General features: G+C 46.1%; 1 protein-coding gene across 2 annotated transcripts in view; it reads left to right on the forward strand.

Annotated features, from left to right (window-relative positions):
- The window catches only part of LOC129715068 (repressor of RNA polymerase III transcription MAF1 homolog), a 36,732-nt gene extending 28,415 nt beyond the window's left edge, over window positions 1–8,317 (forward strand). The window contains exons 5-8 of one of the 2 annotated variants that reach the window (XM_055664912.1): window positions 1,926–2,047; window positions 3,102–3,221; window positions 5,541–5,669; window positions 8,054–8,317. In XM_055664912.1, the coding sequence (XP_055520887.1) occupies window positions 1,926–2,047; window positions 3,102–3,221; window positions 5,541–5,669; window positions 8,054–8,096 (414 nt within the window). In that variant the 3' untranslated portion in view covers window positions 8,097–8,317. Of the gene's footprint in view, window positions 1–1,925; window positions 2,048–3,101; window positions 3,222–5,540; window positions 5,670–7,427 lie in introns of both variants that reach the window. The other variant, XM_055664921.1, reaches the window with a different exon arrangement.
- The last annotated feature ends 6,452 nt before the right edge of the window (window positions 8,318–14,769 follow it).

A 14,769-nucleotide genomic window follows, 5' to 3' on the forward strand; every position in this document is an offset into this window, starting at 1 on the left:
CAGAGCTCCAGAGTTCCTCTATGGAGATGGGAGAACCTTCCAGAAGGACAACTATATCTGCAGCACTCCACCAATCAGGCCTTTATGGCAGAGTGGCCAGATGGAAGGTACTCCTCATTAAAAGGCAAGGAACCAGATTTGATATGGGAACTTGAGGTTGAGGTGTCAATGTTACAGTTGAACAAAGGGGATTATGGAGCCCTGAGGGAGGAGCTGACCAAAGCTGACTGGAAAGAAACCCTAGCAGGGATGACAGTGGAACAACAATGGCAGATATTTCTTGGAATAACACAGAAGGTGCAGGATCAGTTCATTCCAAAGAGGAAGACAGATTCCAAGGGGAGTAAAGGGCGACCGTGGCTGACAAGGGAGGTCAGGGACAGTATAAAACTAAAAGAGTACAACATAGCAAAGATGAGCGGGAAGCAAGAGGATTGGGGAATGTTTAAAGAGCAACAGAAGACAACTAAAAAGGCAATACGGGGAGAAAAGATGAGGTACGAAGGTAAGAGCCAAGAATATAAAGCAGGATAGTAAAAGCTTCTTTAGGTATGTGAAGAGGAAAAAATTAGACCAAAGTTAGACCCTTGAAGACTGGAAAAAGGTGAATTTATTATGGGGAACAAGGAAATAGCATATGAGTTGAACAGGTACTTTGGATCCATCTTCATTAAAGAGAACACTAACAATGTTCCTGATGTGCTAGTGGCCAGAGGATCTGGGCTGACGGAGGAATTGAAGGAAATCCACATTAGGCAGGAAATGTAGTTGGATAGACTGATGGGATTGAAGGCTGATAAATCCCCAGGGCCTGATGGTCTGCATCCTAGGGTACTTAAGGAAGTGCCTCTAGAAATCGTGGACGCATTGGTAATAATTTTCCAATGTTCTATAGATTCAGGATCAGTTCCCTTGCATTGGAGGGTAGCTAATGTTATCCCACTTTTTAAGAAAGGCGGGAGAGAGAAAACAGGGAATTATAGAACCCGATCGAACATCTCTGGAGGGACCTGAAAATAGCTGTGCATCGACACTCCCCATCCAACCTAATAGAGCTCGAGAGGATCTGCAGAGAAGAATGGGATAAATTACCCAAATACAGGTGTGCCAAGCTTGTAGTGTTATACCCAAGAAGACTTGAGGCTGTAATCGCTGCCAAAGGTGCCCTAACAAAGTACTGAGTAAAGGGTCTGAATACTTGTGTAAATGTGATATTTCAGTTATTTCTTTTTAATTACTTGTTTTTGCTTTATTATGGGGTATTGCGTGTAAATTGATGATAAAAAGATATGAATTTAATCCATTTTAGAATAAGGCCGTAACGTAACAAAATGTGGAAAAAGTGAAGTCGTCTGAATACTTTCTGAATGCACTGTACAATGGATAGTGCAAATGGAAAACACCAGAGTGCAGAATATAGTGTTATAGACTTACTGCAGCAGATAAAGTGCAGATTGTAGCGGACGGAGTTGTCCGTTAAAGAATGAGGCAGACACGAAGTTTGTCTGAAAATACTGTCCTTTATTGCTACACTAATCTTCCTCACTCACCAACCTCGTGCGCGTGCGATTAACACCATAAGTACTCCCTAGGGGCACCCGTGCCCACACCGTGACCCCCTACCTCTCGTCGCCAGGACATGTGACCCCCCCCCCCCCCCCCCCCCCCCAAGAGCTGAAGGTTATGTGTAGTGCGTGGACAACCGCCCGGTGCCACCACAAGATAACTATCACAACATTTAAAACATTTGGGCAGGTACATGGAGAGGAAGAGTTTAGCGGGATATGGGTCAAACGTGTGCAAATGGGACTAGCTTAGATACGGCATCTTGGTGGGCATGGGCGACTTGAGCTGAAGGGCCAGTTTTAATTTTGGTTGGCTCTGCTTCCAATGGTTTCTCTTACCCATGTACTTTATACATTCAGGTGGTGAATGCTGTGAACACCAGCCTGGTTTCTGCTGTGGGAGAAGAGTTTAACACTTTGAAGCCTCAGCTGTGGGATGCTGTTGATGAAGAGATCTCTCTCTCGGAGTGCGACATCTACAGGTAATCTGGAATTAACTGTTTAGTTTAAGATTGTCACATACAGAGTTGCCGCTGACTAGTTCAACTGCACTCGATCCGATCATTCGCCTGGCTGGAAGAATGCAGCACTGTGCGCCTGCTTCTAGACTGGGAGATGGCAGTGCAGTTTGCCACCTTCCAGACTGGGAGAAGGCAGCATGGTGTGCCTTTTGTCCCGCCCACTCCCCTGACATCAGTCTGAAGAAACGTCACTCATTCCTTCTCTCCAGAGATGCTGCCTGACCCGCTGATTACTCCAGCATTTTGTGTCTACGGTTTAAATCGGCATCTGCAGTTCCTTCCTACACTTTCAGACTCTGGTATTTTCCGTTTCCCATTCAGCCTGCTTCTAGACTGGGAGTTGGCAGCACCTGGTTAGTCTTGTCTGTCCATCAGAACAGAAAGAACTCAACGTGTCAATACCAGGACACGCTGTGCTGCAGGAGGCTCTGTTTTGAGGCTTATTCCAGATGTAATTACCATGTACCAGGATCCCTCTGGTTGCTGTTAACCTTTGGCTATGTGTTTGTTATTACATTCTACAAGTATACAAGTTCACTGAGTAAAACATTCGCAGAATCATGAATTTAAATAAAAGGTAGCCAGGGAGAGAATGGGTCCCAGTGTGGTGAAATGTGAAGCCATGGGGGAGGTCTTGGAATGAATATGTCTTGTCTGTATTTACTGTGCAGAAGGACATGGAAGCCATGAGTTCAGGAGAGGGAGTAGTTGTATCCTGGTGTACAACAACATTGATACGATAGAACTTTATTTATTCCAGGAGGGAAATTAATATGCCAACAGTCATTAAAAAAACACAAAATACCTGAATCATGACATATTGGGCCCTATATCTGAGGAATGGTGTGCTGGCGGGAACAGTTGAGGAATCTGGCCAGGTACTGGAATGAGCGGGGTGTGAAGGGACATGGAATGAATGCAGGCACGTACAGTTAGTATAGGTAGGCATGAAGACCCCATTCTGTGCTGTTCTTACACTAGCTTGTTATTAAATGTTCTGTGATCTTTATTTCAGCTACAACCCTGATCTGGACTGTGACCCTTATGGAGAAGAGGGCAGCCTCTGGTCGTTCAACTATTTCTTCCACAACAAGAGGCTGAAGAGGATTGTATTTTTCACTTGTCGCTCCGTCAGGTGAGGTTCCTGTAACGAGTGGGCTGTGCTGTTTGTATCCGCAGCATGTTGAGGGAAGGCAGTGACGCCAGTGGAAGCCATCAGAGATATGATGCTAGCACTGGAGGTAGACACACTGGAGTAACTGAGCGGGACAGGCAGCGACTCTGAAGAGAAGGAATGGGTGCGATTTAATCCAGCATCTTCAGCTCTTTCCTACGCACATGATGCTGGCACAAGCCATGCACAGTACACAGGTGGTGTAAAGCGAAAAGTAGCAGAGTGCAGAATGTAGTTTGTTGGCATCGTAGTGTAACAGTCCCAAAGAAAAAGTCCAGTCTGCAATGTCAGGACTACACGCTAGTTTATGGCGGGACCATCCAGTAGTCTGGTAACAGCAGGGAGGCTGCTGTTCCTGAATCTGAAGGCACGTGCTTTCAGGATTTTATATCTTCTGCCCTATGGGAATAGGGAGAAGAGAGAATGGTGTGAGTGGTCCTTGATTATGTTGGCTGCATTCCCGTGAAAGCGTGAAGTGTAGATGGAGAGTAGAGTGGGGAGTCTGGTCTGTGTGCACTCTGCAGGGATTTGTCCCACCCAGAGTCTGATTGCACTGCCTCTTCTGAGGCCGAGTACACAATTGACACTTGAATCTCCAAGGCAGGGAAGGCTGCAGATCCAGTGCTGGTAATAGGTGTAGATGGTCGGCATACAGATGATGGGCTGAAGGGCGTGTTTCCAAGTTATATGACTGGAAAAGGCTGGACTCTGATCCAGTCATCAGCCCTCTGGGCCAGAGATGTGCTCCCACCACCTTGTGATTTGGGGAAAATAGAGGCATTAGAAGACTTGGAACAGGACGGTACAGCTCAGCTTAGGTACAGGCCCTTCGGCCCGCATTGTGTATGCAGAATGTGATGCCAAGTTAAGCTAGTTTCCTCTACCTGTATGTGCTCCATATCCCTCCATTCCCTGCATATCCATGTACCTATTTAAAGCCTGCTTAAATGCCGCTATTATATCTGCCAACATTTCTAGGCATCCATCACCTTCTGTAACAAATAAAAACTTTCCCTAAGACTAAAAAGCGTTGAACTGCTTACTAGTGAATTTCTGTCAATCACAGGTGTGTTGGTTAAAGTACTCACCAGCATTGGATGTCTAGGATGTGGGAGATTAGAGTTAGAATTTTACTAATGTGGCTGGGGAATCTAAAGCTGGGGATAAAAGAATTGCCAGTCATCACTGGATTGTCAAAGCCTATCTAAATTCTGTGGACAAATCCTTGGGTTGGATCATGTGGGATCCAGGTCAAGCGAGCCAACTGGATAGAAAATTGGCTTCGGGGAAGGAAACTGGGTGATGGCGGAAGTGTATTTTACAGACAGGAGGCCTGTGACCAGTGGTGTGCCTCTGGGATCAGTGCTGGGCCTATTGCTGTTTAGTTTCTATCAACTATTTGGATACAAACGTACAAGTCAGGATTTGTAAATTTGTAGATGACGCTCAAGGGGGTGGTACCGTACACAGTGAAGATGGTTGCCAAAAATTGCTGCGGCATCTTGATCAGCCGAGAAATGGTTCATGGTGTTTCTAAGGCAAATAAATGTGAGGTGTTGCATTTTGTAGGTCAAACCAGGGCAGGTGCTTCACAGTGAATAACAAGGTTTTGAAGTGCTGTGGAGCTGAGGGATCTAGGAATGCAGGTGTATAGTTCCTTAAGTGCGGTCGATAGGGTGGCCAAAGGCTGCCTTCAATTAACTTATTGGGTATAGAAGCTGTGTTGCGTTACAGTTGTAGAAGTCGGTGAGGCCGCATTTTGAGTGTTGCGTTCAGTTTTGATCTCCCTTTTGTAGGAAGAATATTAAGCTGGAGAGATTGCAGGGTAAATTTATGAGGATGTTGCCAGGATACAAAGGCCTGAGGTATAGTGTGGTTAGACAGGCTAGGACTTTGTTCCTTGGAGCTCAGAAGGCTGAGGGGTGATCTTAAAGTGTATAAAATCATGAGGGGGATAGATAGAGTGAATGCAATATCTTATTTTCCAGATTCTCATAGGCTAAATGTGGGGGGGGGGGAGAGAAATGTAATAGCACCCTGAACTTTTTCAGAGGGTGTGGAAAGCAAGTGGAGCAGCCGCCAGGGCAGGTAGTTGAATCGAGTACAATCACATTTGGATGGGAAAAGTTCAAATAGGCCATATGAGTGCAGAAGTTGTAGTTCAGATAAGGCATCTTGGTTGACATAGGCAAATCGGGCAGAAAGACTGACTATGTTCTAGGGTGTATACTTGCTAAAATTGAGCACTAACATCAGCTGACTTTGAACCTTGGCTTGCAGTGGGTACTTGTACAGTCAGTGCACTGAAATCAGCAACAACTTTGACATGGACCTGGACAATGAGGAGTCTCTGGATCAGGATCCAGACGAGGAGGATGAGGATGAAGCAGAGGCCTTGGAAGAGACCAGGTTTGTCCCATCCTTGAGCCATTAAAACGGGCTGCGTGTACTTCCAGGACCAGAGATTAATCCTGGCACACAAGCGTCGAAGCCTGGGAGGGGAGGCGGTTTTCATAATCAAATTAGCTGTGTCTGGGTTAGTGAGTGATTTTATAGTCAAATGTAACCTTGTAGTGGAGGATTATTTGCTAATCACCATCTGGGAACATTGTCTAACCAGCTCTCCTCCAGCCTGGTCCAGTGACGTTGAGTTAATTGTATTCCCAACACTGATACAGTGTGGGAATTCTGCTGATTAAATCGGGCAAGTGTCCATGCATATTGTTTGTCACTCGAACAAACATCAGAGAATAGAAGTGCAACTAGGTTATAGGCTCTTCAAGCCTATCCCTCCGTTTAATACAATTGTGGCTGATCTGTGCTGGCCTCGACTCCTTTTGCACTCCTCTATACCCCTCTGTTCCTCGATCGACCAGCTCTTTAAATACTTGATCTAGCTTTTGCTAGGGCAGAGCATTCCAGAGATTCATTTGCCTCTGTGAGAAGACATTTCTACCCAGTTTCTAAATGATTGACTCAGTGTCTTTTAACTAGGTCGACAAAAATGCTTGAGAAACTCAGCGGGTGAGGCAGCATCTATGGAGCGAAGGAAGTAGGCAACGTTTCAGGGCGAAACCCTTCTTCAGACTAGGTCCCCTTCTAACTAGGTCCCCTTGTTTGAGGCTCTTCCAGTGGTGAAAACATCCCAACATCTGTCAGGCCCCATTAGGATCTTTGAATAAGCTTTCCATCATTCTTCAAAACACCAAAGAATACAGATACAAACTTGATAGGACAACCCTCTTCCCAAGAATTTGCCTGAGGAATCTCTCTTGAACTGCCTCCAATGCGACCATTCTTCGGAGAGGATGCAGAAGAGGTTCACCAGAATGTTGTCTGGATTAGTTTATTAGCTATAAATGGAATATAGGATCACAGCAATAGTTACATAGAGTGCAGATTAAAAAAGAAAAGTGTAAGGCCCACAATGAGGTAGGTTGGGAGATCAGAACTGCATCTGAGCTTGAGAGGAATGTATAGTGGCTTGATAACAATGGGGAAGAAGCTGTTCCTGTATCTGGTGCTTTAATGTTTCTTTATCTTCTGCCCAATATGCGAGTGGAGAAGAGGGAATGAGAGTGGTCCTTGATTATATCGGCTGCTTTCCCACAGCAGAGTGAAGTGTGATGGGGGGTGGTGCTTTGGTGGTCGTGGAGGAGGCTGGTTTGCGTCATGTACTGGATGTTGGACTCGAGCGGGACAAACAATCTGCCGGAGGAACTCGACGGGTCAAGCAGCATCTATAGGGGTCACTGGTTGAAATCCTCCATCAGGACTAAGACTAGAGGAAAGATAGCAAGTATAAAGAGGAGAGTCGGGTGGTGAGACGGGCCAGCGGGTGATTGGTAGACGGGAGAGGTGAAGGGCAATGGACAGATAAACCTGGGGAGATGGAAGGGGTGGAATTGTGAGATGGAGGCAGGTGGGTGATCGGTGCAGGCAGACTAAAGGTTTAGCTTTATCAAGGTACAGTGAAAAGCTTTGTTTTGCATCCTATCCACTCTAATCAGATAATGGAAATAGAGGCATGTGAGGGGGAGAGGAAGGAGGTGGAGACGCTAGTTGGGCGATGAGCAGGAACTGTCTACAAGTGCTGGGGTAAGAGAAGGCACAAGGTTGATAGGCAGGGTTCTGAGAACTATGCATTGACATTCCCTCTCCCCTCAGGTACCAAACGGTGTGCGTCTAAGCGCCACGCCGATCACCTTCCCTGCAACACCATCTGCTTCCTTCAACCTTCAGACTGACTGCTTCAATGGAGCTGAATGTGAGACCAGCACTTAAATCTCAGGCGTTAAAACCTCTAACCTGTGGCTTCCAAGAGGAATTGCACCTGAAGCTTTGCGGGCCTTGTTTTGTTCTGGAGTGGCTTATCCCAGCACTGCAGGGGCGGATGGATCTCCGAGTGTGGTCTCCATTGCTGACCTTCATCTGGTGTCAACAAGCTCAGTGTGAAACACAGTGAGCAAGCGAGGTCAACGTTTCTCGTGCAAGCATCAAGTGTGCGCTCCCTGATGTTCCATGGATCAGGGTACAACTAGTCCCTGGCAGGCCACAAACATTGTCTAGGATCCATCCCATTGAGACACCGCTCACTGAGTCGGCACGCCACTGACTTCCTGGGGCCTCAGCAGAGCTTACGGAGTGGCAACTTGCACTGCTGGTGGGGAAAGTGGCCGGTGCTAACAGTCTGGAGCAGATCTCACTTCCAAACAACAGATTTATCATTTCGCCGTTCTGCTTCTGAAGCGGTTGTGCTTTCTGCTAATCTCTCTGCCTCCTTCATCCGACAGGGCGGTTCACCTTTCAGATGGTTCTTCCAGGTCATCAGACTAGACGGCCACCTGGTTTTACTCTGGCTGGGTTCCACTTCTGGACTAGAGCTCTAACATGAGCAGAGCCTTGCTGTCTCGTCCTGTTCAGTCCTTTCTACAATTTTTTGGTTTACAAAAATACAAATTGTTGTACAATAAATCCTTTTAATGAGTATGCTACTAAAATATATTTTTGTTCTTTGCACCAACTATTAAAGAAACATGTTTTGGTTTTAATTAGAATTGAAGTTGAGGGTTCTGCGTTGAATTTTGGCCTGAAATGAGCTGAGGGAACGTTTCCATGGTGAATTATACAATTTCCCAGTTGGTCATGCAGCACAGAATCAGGCTCTTTTGCCCAACTCATCTATGCTGACCGGGGTGCCCCATCCATGCTCGTCCCATTTGCTTGCATTCACTCCATATCCCTCTAAACTTTTCCTATCCATGTACCTATCCAAATGTTTTTTTTAATGCTGTTATTGCACCTGCCTCAACTACTGGCAGATGCTTCTGATTGTTCACACAATGTGTGATGCCCTACTCCTGCCATTGTTTCAGGTCTCCATTCCCCAGTATCAGGGAGACTCCCGCTGGTGCTGGCAAAGGCTGCAGGCTCGACCTTGGCATTGTTTCCCTGAGCTCTTTCTATGCTGCCTCCACCACCCCTTCCATGTTGCACCACCCCTTGGATACCTTTATTCCAGATCTCCACCATTCTTTCCATGTATCTGTGGCCTGTGCTCATGGATGCAATGCGGCATAGTCCACACTGCCTGCAGGCCAAGGCCAAGCCGATTACCATTGCAGGACAAAGTGACTTAATGTACACATGTGAAATGTTTTGTCAGCGTGCCCAAACCAAAGTTGCCTGATACTCGATATAGATGCCGGGAGCTGAAGAGACGTGACTTCACGTGCCTGCACTTTGACCATTACAGTTCAACACCATCTTGGTTTAGTTTTGAGATACAGCATGGAAACGTGTCCTTCAGCCCACCAAGTCCACATTCACCATCAATTACCCATTCACACTTGGTCTGTTATCCCACTTTCTCATCCACTCCCTACACCAGGGAAAGTTCAGAGACCAATTCGCCTGCAAACCTGCACGTCTTTGGGACGTGGGAGGAAACCAGTGCGCCCGGAGGAAACCCACGTGGTCACGGAGAATGTGCAAACTCCACACACACACAGTGCCAAAGGTCAGGATCTACTGGCGCTGTGAGGGTGGCTCTGCTTGCTCTGCCACTGTGCTGCCCTGTCTATCTGGCAAAGATTACCTTTAAAATACATTCAGGAACTTCCCCCTCTTAAAAGAATCTCCCTCACCCACTCCCAACTGAAATAAGATGCCACATCTGAATGGTGGTCAAACCATTCAGCTGACGGGCAAGTAGGTGAAACAAGTGGTGGCAACCAGGCTTAATACATGTATACCACTCGCACAGGTTGTGGTATAATCCATGTTTTATATCTCCCCCCCCCCTCTTCATTTGATGCGTGTATTTATTGTGTTCCCTCTGACTGAGAATCTAATCCCTAGACTGAATCCGACAGAGTATCTTAACATGCTGATCTCAGCCACTGCTTGCTTTTGGTGCAGTCTATACACCCTGCTGATGTCAAGAGTGTTTAATTGTCCTATGTACTGACAATGGAGCAATTAAACCTTTACTTGCAGAAGCTTTGCTGAAATTTGGGACGTCTGCGGCCAGACACAGTGAAACATTAGTTGAATCTGTTCCCAACAGCTTTTTGCAGCCGTTTGGATAAACAAAATGCACTTTCTGTTTTGTATGCCCTGTTCATATTTATTGGGATTTTGTGTTTTCTTACTGGAGTAGTTGAAACCACAGGCAGATTCTTTGAGCAAAGTTGGTCTTAACATCTGTTTAAAAATATATATACATCACCAGCATCATGTTTTCCCCCAATTGCACCTTTCAATTGGAATTAAGACTAGAAGCTCATGCCTGAAGTTTGGTGATCTTGGTGATTCAGAATTGTTTTTGTGAGTGTATGTATGTGTTGTGGTGAAGAGCCACATTAGTAATCGGGACACAAAGTGCTGAAGTAACTCGGTGGGTTAGACACCATCTCTGGAAAGCATGGTTAGATGACATTCATCAGACCCTTTAGAAATGTCACCTAACCATGTTTTAGACTTTCGAGAGGCAGTGCAGAAACAGCCCACTTGAATACGCGCCCAGTTTCTTCCTCTTCTCACCCCCTCCCCCCCACCTTAAACTAGCGCTATCCTGCATGCTAGGGATAATTTACAATTTTACTGAAGCCAATGAACCTATGAACTAGTACATCTTTGGAGTGTGGGAGGAAACCAGAGCACCCGGAGAGAATTTGCATGGTTACAGCGGGGGGGAGGGGGGGGGGGGGGTACAAACTCTGCACAGACAACACCTGCAGCATCTCTACCACTGCGTCACTGCATCATTCTCTGGAGACGGTGCCTGATCTGCTGAGTTACCCCAGCATCTAGAGTCTTTTTGTAAACCAGCATCTGCAGTTCCTTGTTACTCCATTAATAAGAGGGAGCTGTCTCTTATGTATTGCGCAGATCTCCTCTGACTGATGCAAGCCAACTGTTGTAAACCCAAATTATATCCGCTTACTGTGCTTTTTTTTGTTTTGATTTTATTATTTGTATATTGGGATGTCTTTCACAGGATTGCATTGGGTAAACGAGTTATTGGATGCAATGAAGCCGCAGTTTGTCTAAGTTGCTTTTGGGGACAATTTCAGCCCAAAGCATACTCGCAGAGCGTAGTGAAGGATGGTCCTGACCTTGAGTGTCATCTGTCCTTTCCCTACACAGATGCTGCCCGACTCACCAAGTTCCTCCTGCATTTTGTAGTCTTCTAATTTCTGTACCATTCTGGGCTAGTCCATTAAACCATGCTGACATTTGCATGATTCAGTGGTAACAAGAGTTGTCAACTACTCCTAACGATTAGTCAGAGCTGCACAGCATGGAAACGAGCCATTTGGCCCTACTGACATAGAAACAGAGAACAGGTACAGGAGTCGGCCCTTCGAGCCTGCACCGACCGCCATTCAATATGATCATGGCTGATCATCCAACTCGGTATCCTGTACCTACCTTCTCTCCATACCCCCTGATCCCTTTAGCCACAAGGGCCACATTTAAACTCCCTCTTAAATATAGCCAATGAACTGGCCTCAACTGCCTTCTGTGCTGACTAAGATGTCCCATCTAAGCGAGTCCCATTTGGAGGGTAATTGGCCTCTGTAAATTGCCCCTGGTGTATCAGGGATGGATAAGAATGTGAGATAACATAGAACTAGTGTGACCAGGGTGGATGGTTGGTGGGCCTATGCTGTTTCTATGCTATTTCTAAACTATTTATTTAAAACAAATTATATTCATTCTTTAACCAATTTGATTAGTGATGGGCTCACAACTCTTACTACATCAATGTCCCTGACAGGAGGATTTGTCCTTTTTTTCCCCCTCTGCTGTTGTACTTCTATCTGATATCTTGTAGAATAAGACAGCTGAGATAGCTAAACTAGGCCACAAGTCCCAGTCAGCTAACAGCCACCACTCTGCAGCAGCTCGAGCAGCCATCGTCTTGCTGCAGCTTCACTAACAAGGGATGATCACTGGTTCTGTAAACTGAGTTGACCTGCTGGATGTCCTGGGACCTGTGACACTCGGTCCTCGTCTGTCCACCATGACTGACTGATTAAGTAAGGGCTATGTCTGGTCTTTGCAGCAACCTCTCGCCATGCCAATAAAACTTGGTTTGCTTGCCTAAAGAAGGATGATTGTTTTTTTTTGTTATTGTTGGATTAAATCTTTAAAATACATGTCCCCTGTGCATTTTTAAACTGTACAACTCCATGCCCTTCGTTTTAGGTTTATTATTGGCATGTGGAGCAAGGTAGAGTGGAAATCAGTTCCATTGACAAAGTCCAATGTCTGCAAAGGGGGTAGAGGTGAATCAGACTGTGCCCTAGCTTATGGAAGGACCGTTCAAAAGCCTGATAACTGAGCGGGCGGGAGAAGTTGTTCCTGAGTCTGGTGGTGCGTACTTTCAAGCTTTAGTACCTTCTGCCTGACGGGATCAAGGAGAAGGACTGGGATGTGTTTGATTATGTTGCCTTCAGTTTTAGACATGGCGTTGATTGGTATATGGTGTGGGCAGCTAAAGAGCACTGTGGTCGTGCATTGCAGCTGTGGTGAGAGGCTGGGTGCCAGATGCAGCACTCATCAGGGGTACAGCTTAGAAATGGGACCTTCAGCCCCCCATGTCTCTGCTGTATACTTTACCGATCAACATTAATCCCATTTAACACAGAACAGCCCAGGGACAGACCCTTCAGTCCACAATGTATGTGCTGAACAGAATGTCAAGATAAGCAAATCATTGTCTCTATATGTTATCCACCCTCCATATCCATGTGTTTATCTAAAATAAAGGCTGACTGTGTCCCTCCACCACCACCCTGGCAGTGTGTTTTAAAACTCTGTTTTAAAAAAAATCTTGCCCCGCACACCCCCGTTTAAGCTTTCTCCCTCACTTTAAAGCTATTCGTCCCTCATTGACAAATCATCCCTTTCATCCTGTGAAAGGAATTATTCCCCTCATGATTTTAATGTGCTATCAGATCTCCTGCATCCTTTGAGGCTTAGAGAAAACATTCCATATTTGTCCAACCTCAGTTTACTTTATTGTCACGTGTAGCGAGGTACAGTGAAAAGCTTTTGTTGCGTGCTATCCAGTCAGCGGAAAGACAATTCATGATTACAATCGAGCCATTTACAGTGTGTAGACACATGATAAGAGAATAACGTTTAGTGCAAGGTAAAGCCAGCAAAGTCCAATCAAGGATAGTCCGAGGAACACCAATGAGGTGGATAGTAGTTCCGGACTGCTCTCTGGTTGTGGTAGGATGGTACAGTTGCCTGATAACAGCTGGGAAGAAACTGCCTCTAAATCTGGAGGTGTGCGTTTTCACACTTCTGTACCTTTTGCCTGATGGGAGAGGGGAGAAGAGGGAGTGGACAGGGTGTGACTCATCCTTGATTACGCTGCTGGTCTTGCAACGTGAGGTAAAATGGAGTCAATAGAAAGGAGGCTGGTTTGTAATCTGTGGAATTCTCTGCCACAGAAGGTAGTTAAGGCCAGTTTATTGGCTATATTTAAGAGGGAGTTAGAGGGCAGTGGACGGCCCAGCAGCAACTCAACAGCGCTGGTGACCCGACCCCGATCATGGACGAAAAGCAAGCCTGCACACAATGCAGCAGCACAGCTACCGAGTATATTTATAGCGAGTGACCTATGACCTGGGCATGCGCAGTCAGAATACCGAACTCGCTTATTGCCATGATCAAAATGCCTGATGGAATTGGTTCTCTCCTTTGCCAGACAGTGCAATGTCCCCCCTGTTTCAGAGCACAGGAATTACTGCACTTGTAGCAATGCAATACTTGAGGATTGGAATGTTAATCTCTGCAGTGAAACTTGAACCAGCGGTGGGAGAGCTGCCAAGCGGGCTCATGTGAAGTGCTGGAACCAACCAATGAATGTTTCTGAAATGTACTCGTCTGGTAATGTTGGAGCCGTGGATGAACGAGTTGCAAAACAAACTGCTATAAATAGTATAGAACACAAAGTGCTCGGGTAACAACCGGTCAGGCAGCATTTCAGGGGAACTAGGATAGGTGATATTTTGGGTCGGGACCCATCATTGATTAGACAATAGGTGCAGGAGTAGGCCATTCGGCCCATCGAGTCAGCACCGACATTCAATGAGATCATGGCTCATCATCCCCAATCAGTACCCCGTTCCTGCCTTCTCCCCATAATCCCCTGACTCCGCTATCTTTAAGAGCCCTGTCTAGCTGTCCCTTGAAAGTATCCAGAGAACCGACCTCCACCGCCCTCTGAGGCAGAGAATTCTACCGACTCACAACTCTGTGAGAAAAGTAGACAACATTTATGTCCCATAGATGCTGTTGCACCCGCTGAGTTTCTTCAGCATTTTTGTCTACCTTCGATTTTCTAGCATCTGCAGTTCCTTCTTAAACAGCTCTCTGTGAAAAAAAAGTGTTTCCTTGTCTCCGTTCTGAATGGCTTACCCCTTATTCTTAAACTGGCTCCTGGTTCTGGACTCTCCCAAAATCGGGAACATGTTACCTGCCTCTAGTGTGTCCAAACCCTTAATAATCTTATATGTTTCAATAAGATATCCTCTCATCCTTTTAAACTCCAGAGCATACAAGGCCAGCCGCTCCATTCTCTCAGCATATGATATCCCGCCAACCCGGGAATTAACCTTGTAGTCGAGGGTGGCAGGGTTGTCGCCTATCCATATCGTACACTGATGTTGCCTGACCTGATGAGTTACTCTAGCTCTTTGGAGTACATGAGATTCCAGCATTCGCAGTAACTTCTGTCTCCTATAAATAACAATTGAAATATGAGCAGGCGTGATTTTAGTGCAGGTCATAAGTTAAAGACTGGCTGGGAGCCGTGCAGAAACTCTACTCCAGTTACAACTGGGCTGTGAGTGTGGTTAAGTGTAGGAAGGAACCGCAGATGCTGGTTTAAACCAAAGATACACAAAATGCTGGAGTAACTCAGCAGGACAGGCAGCACCTCTGGAGAGAAGGAATGTGTCTACCTGAGAGCGTGGTTAAGATGCCC

This window comes from Leucoraja erinacea, chromosome 2 (assembly GCF_028641065.1).
Source record: "Leucoraja erinacea ecotype New England chromosome 2, Leri_hhj_1, whole genome shotgun sequence".
NCBI classification, from domain to species: Eukaryota; Metazoa; Chordata; class Chondrichthyes; order Rajiformes; family Rajidae; genus Leucoraja; species Leucoraja erinaceus.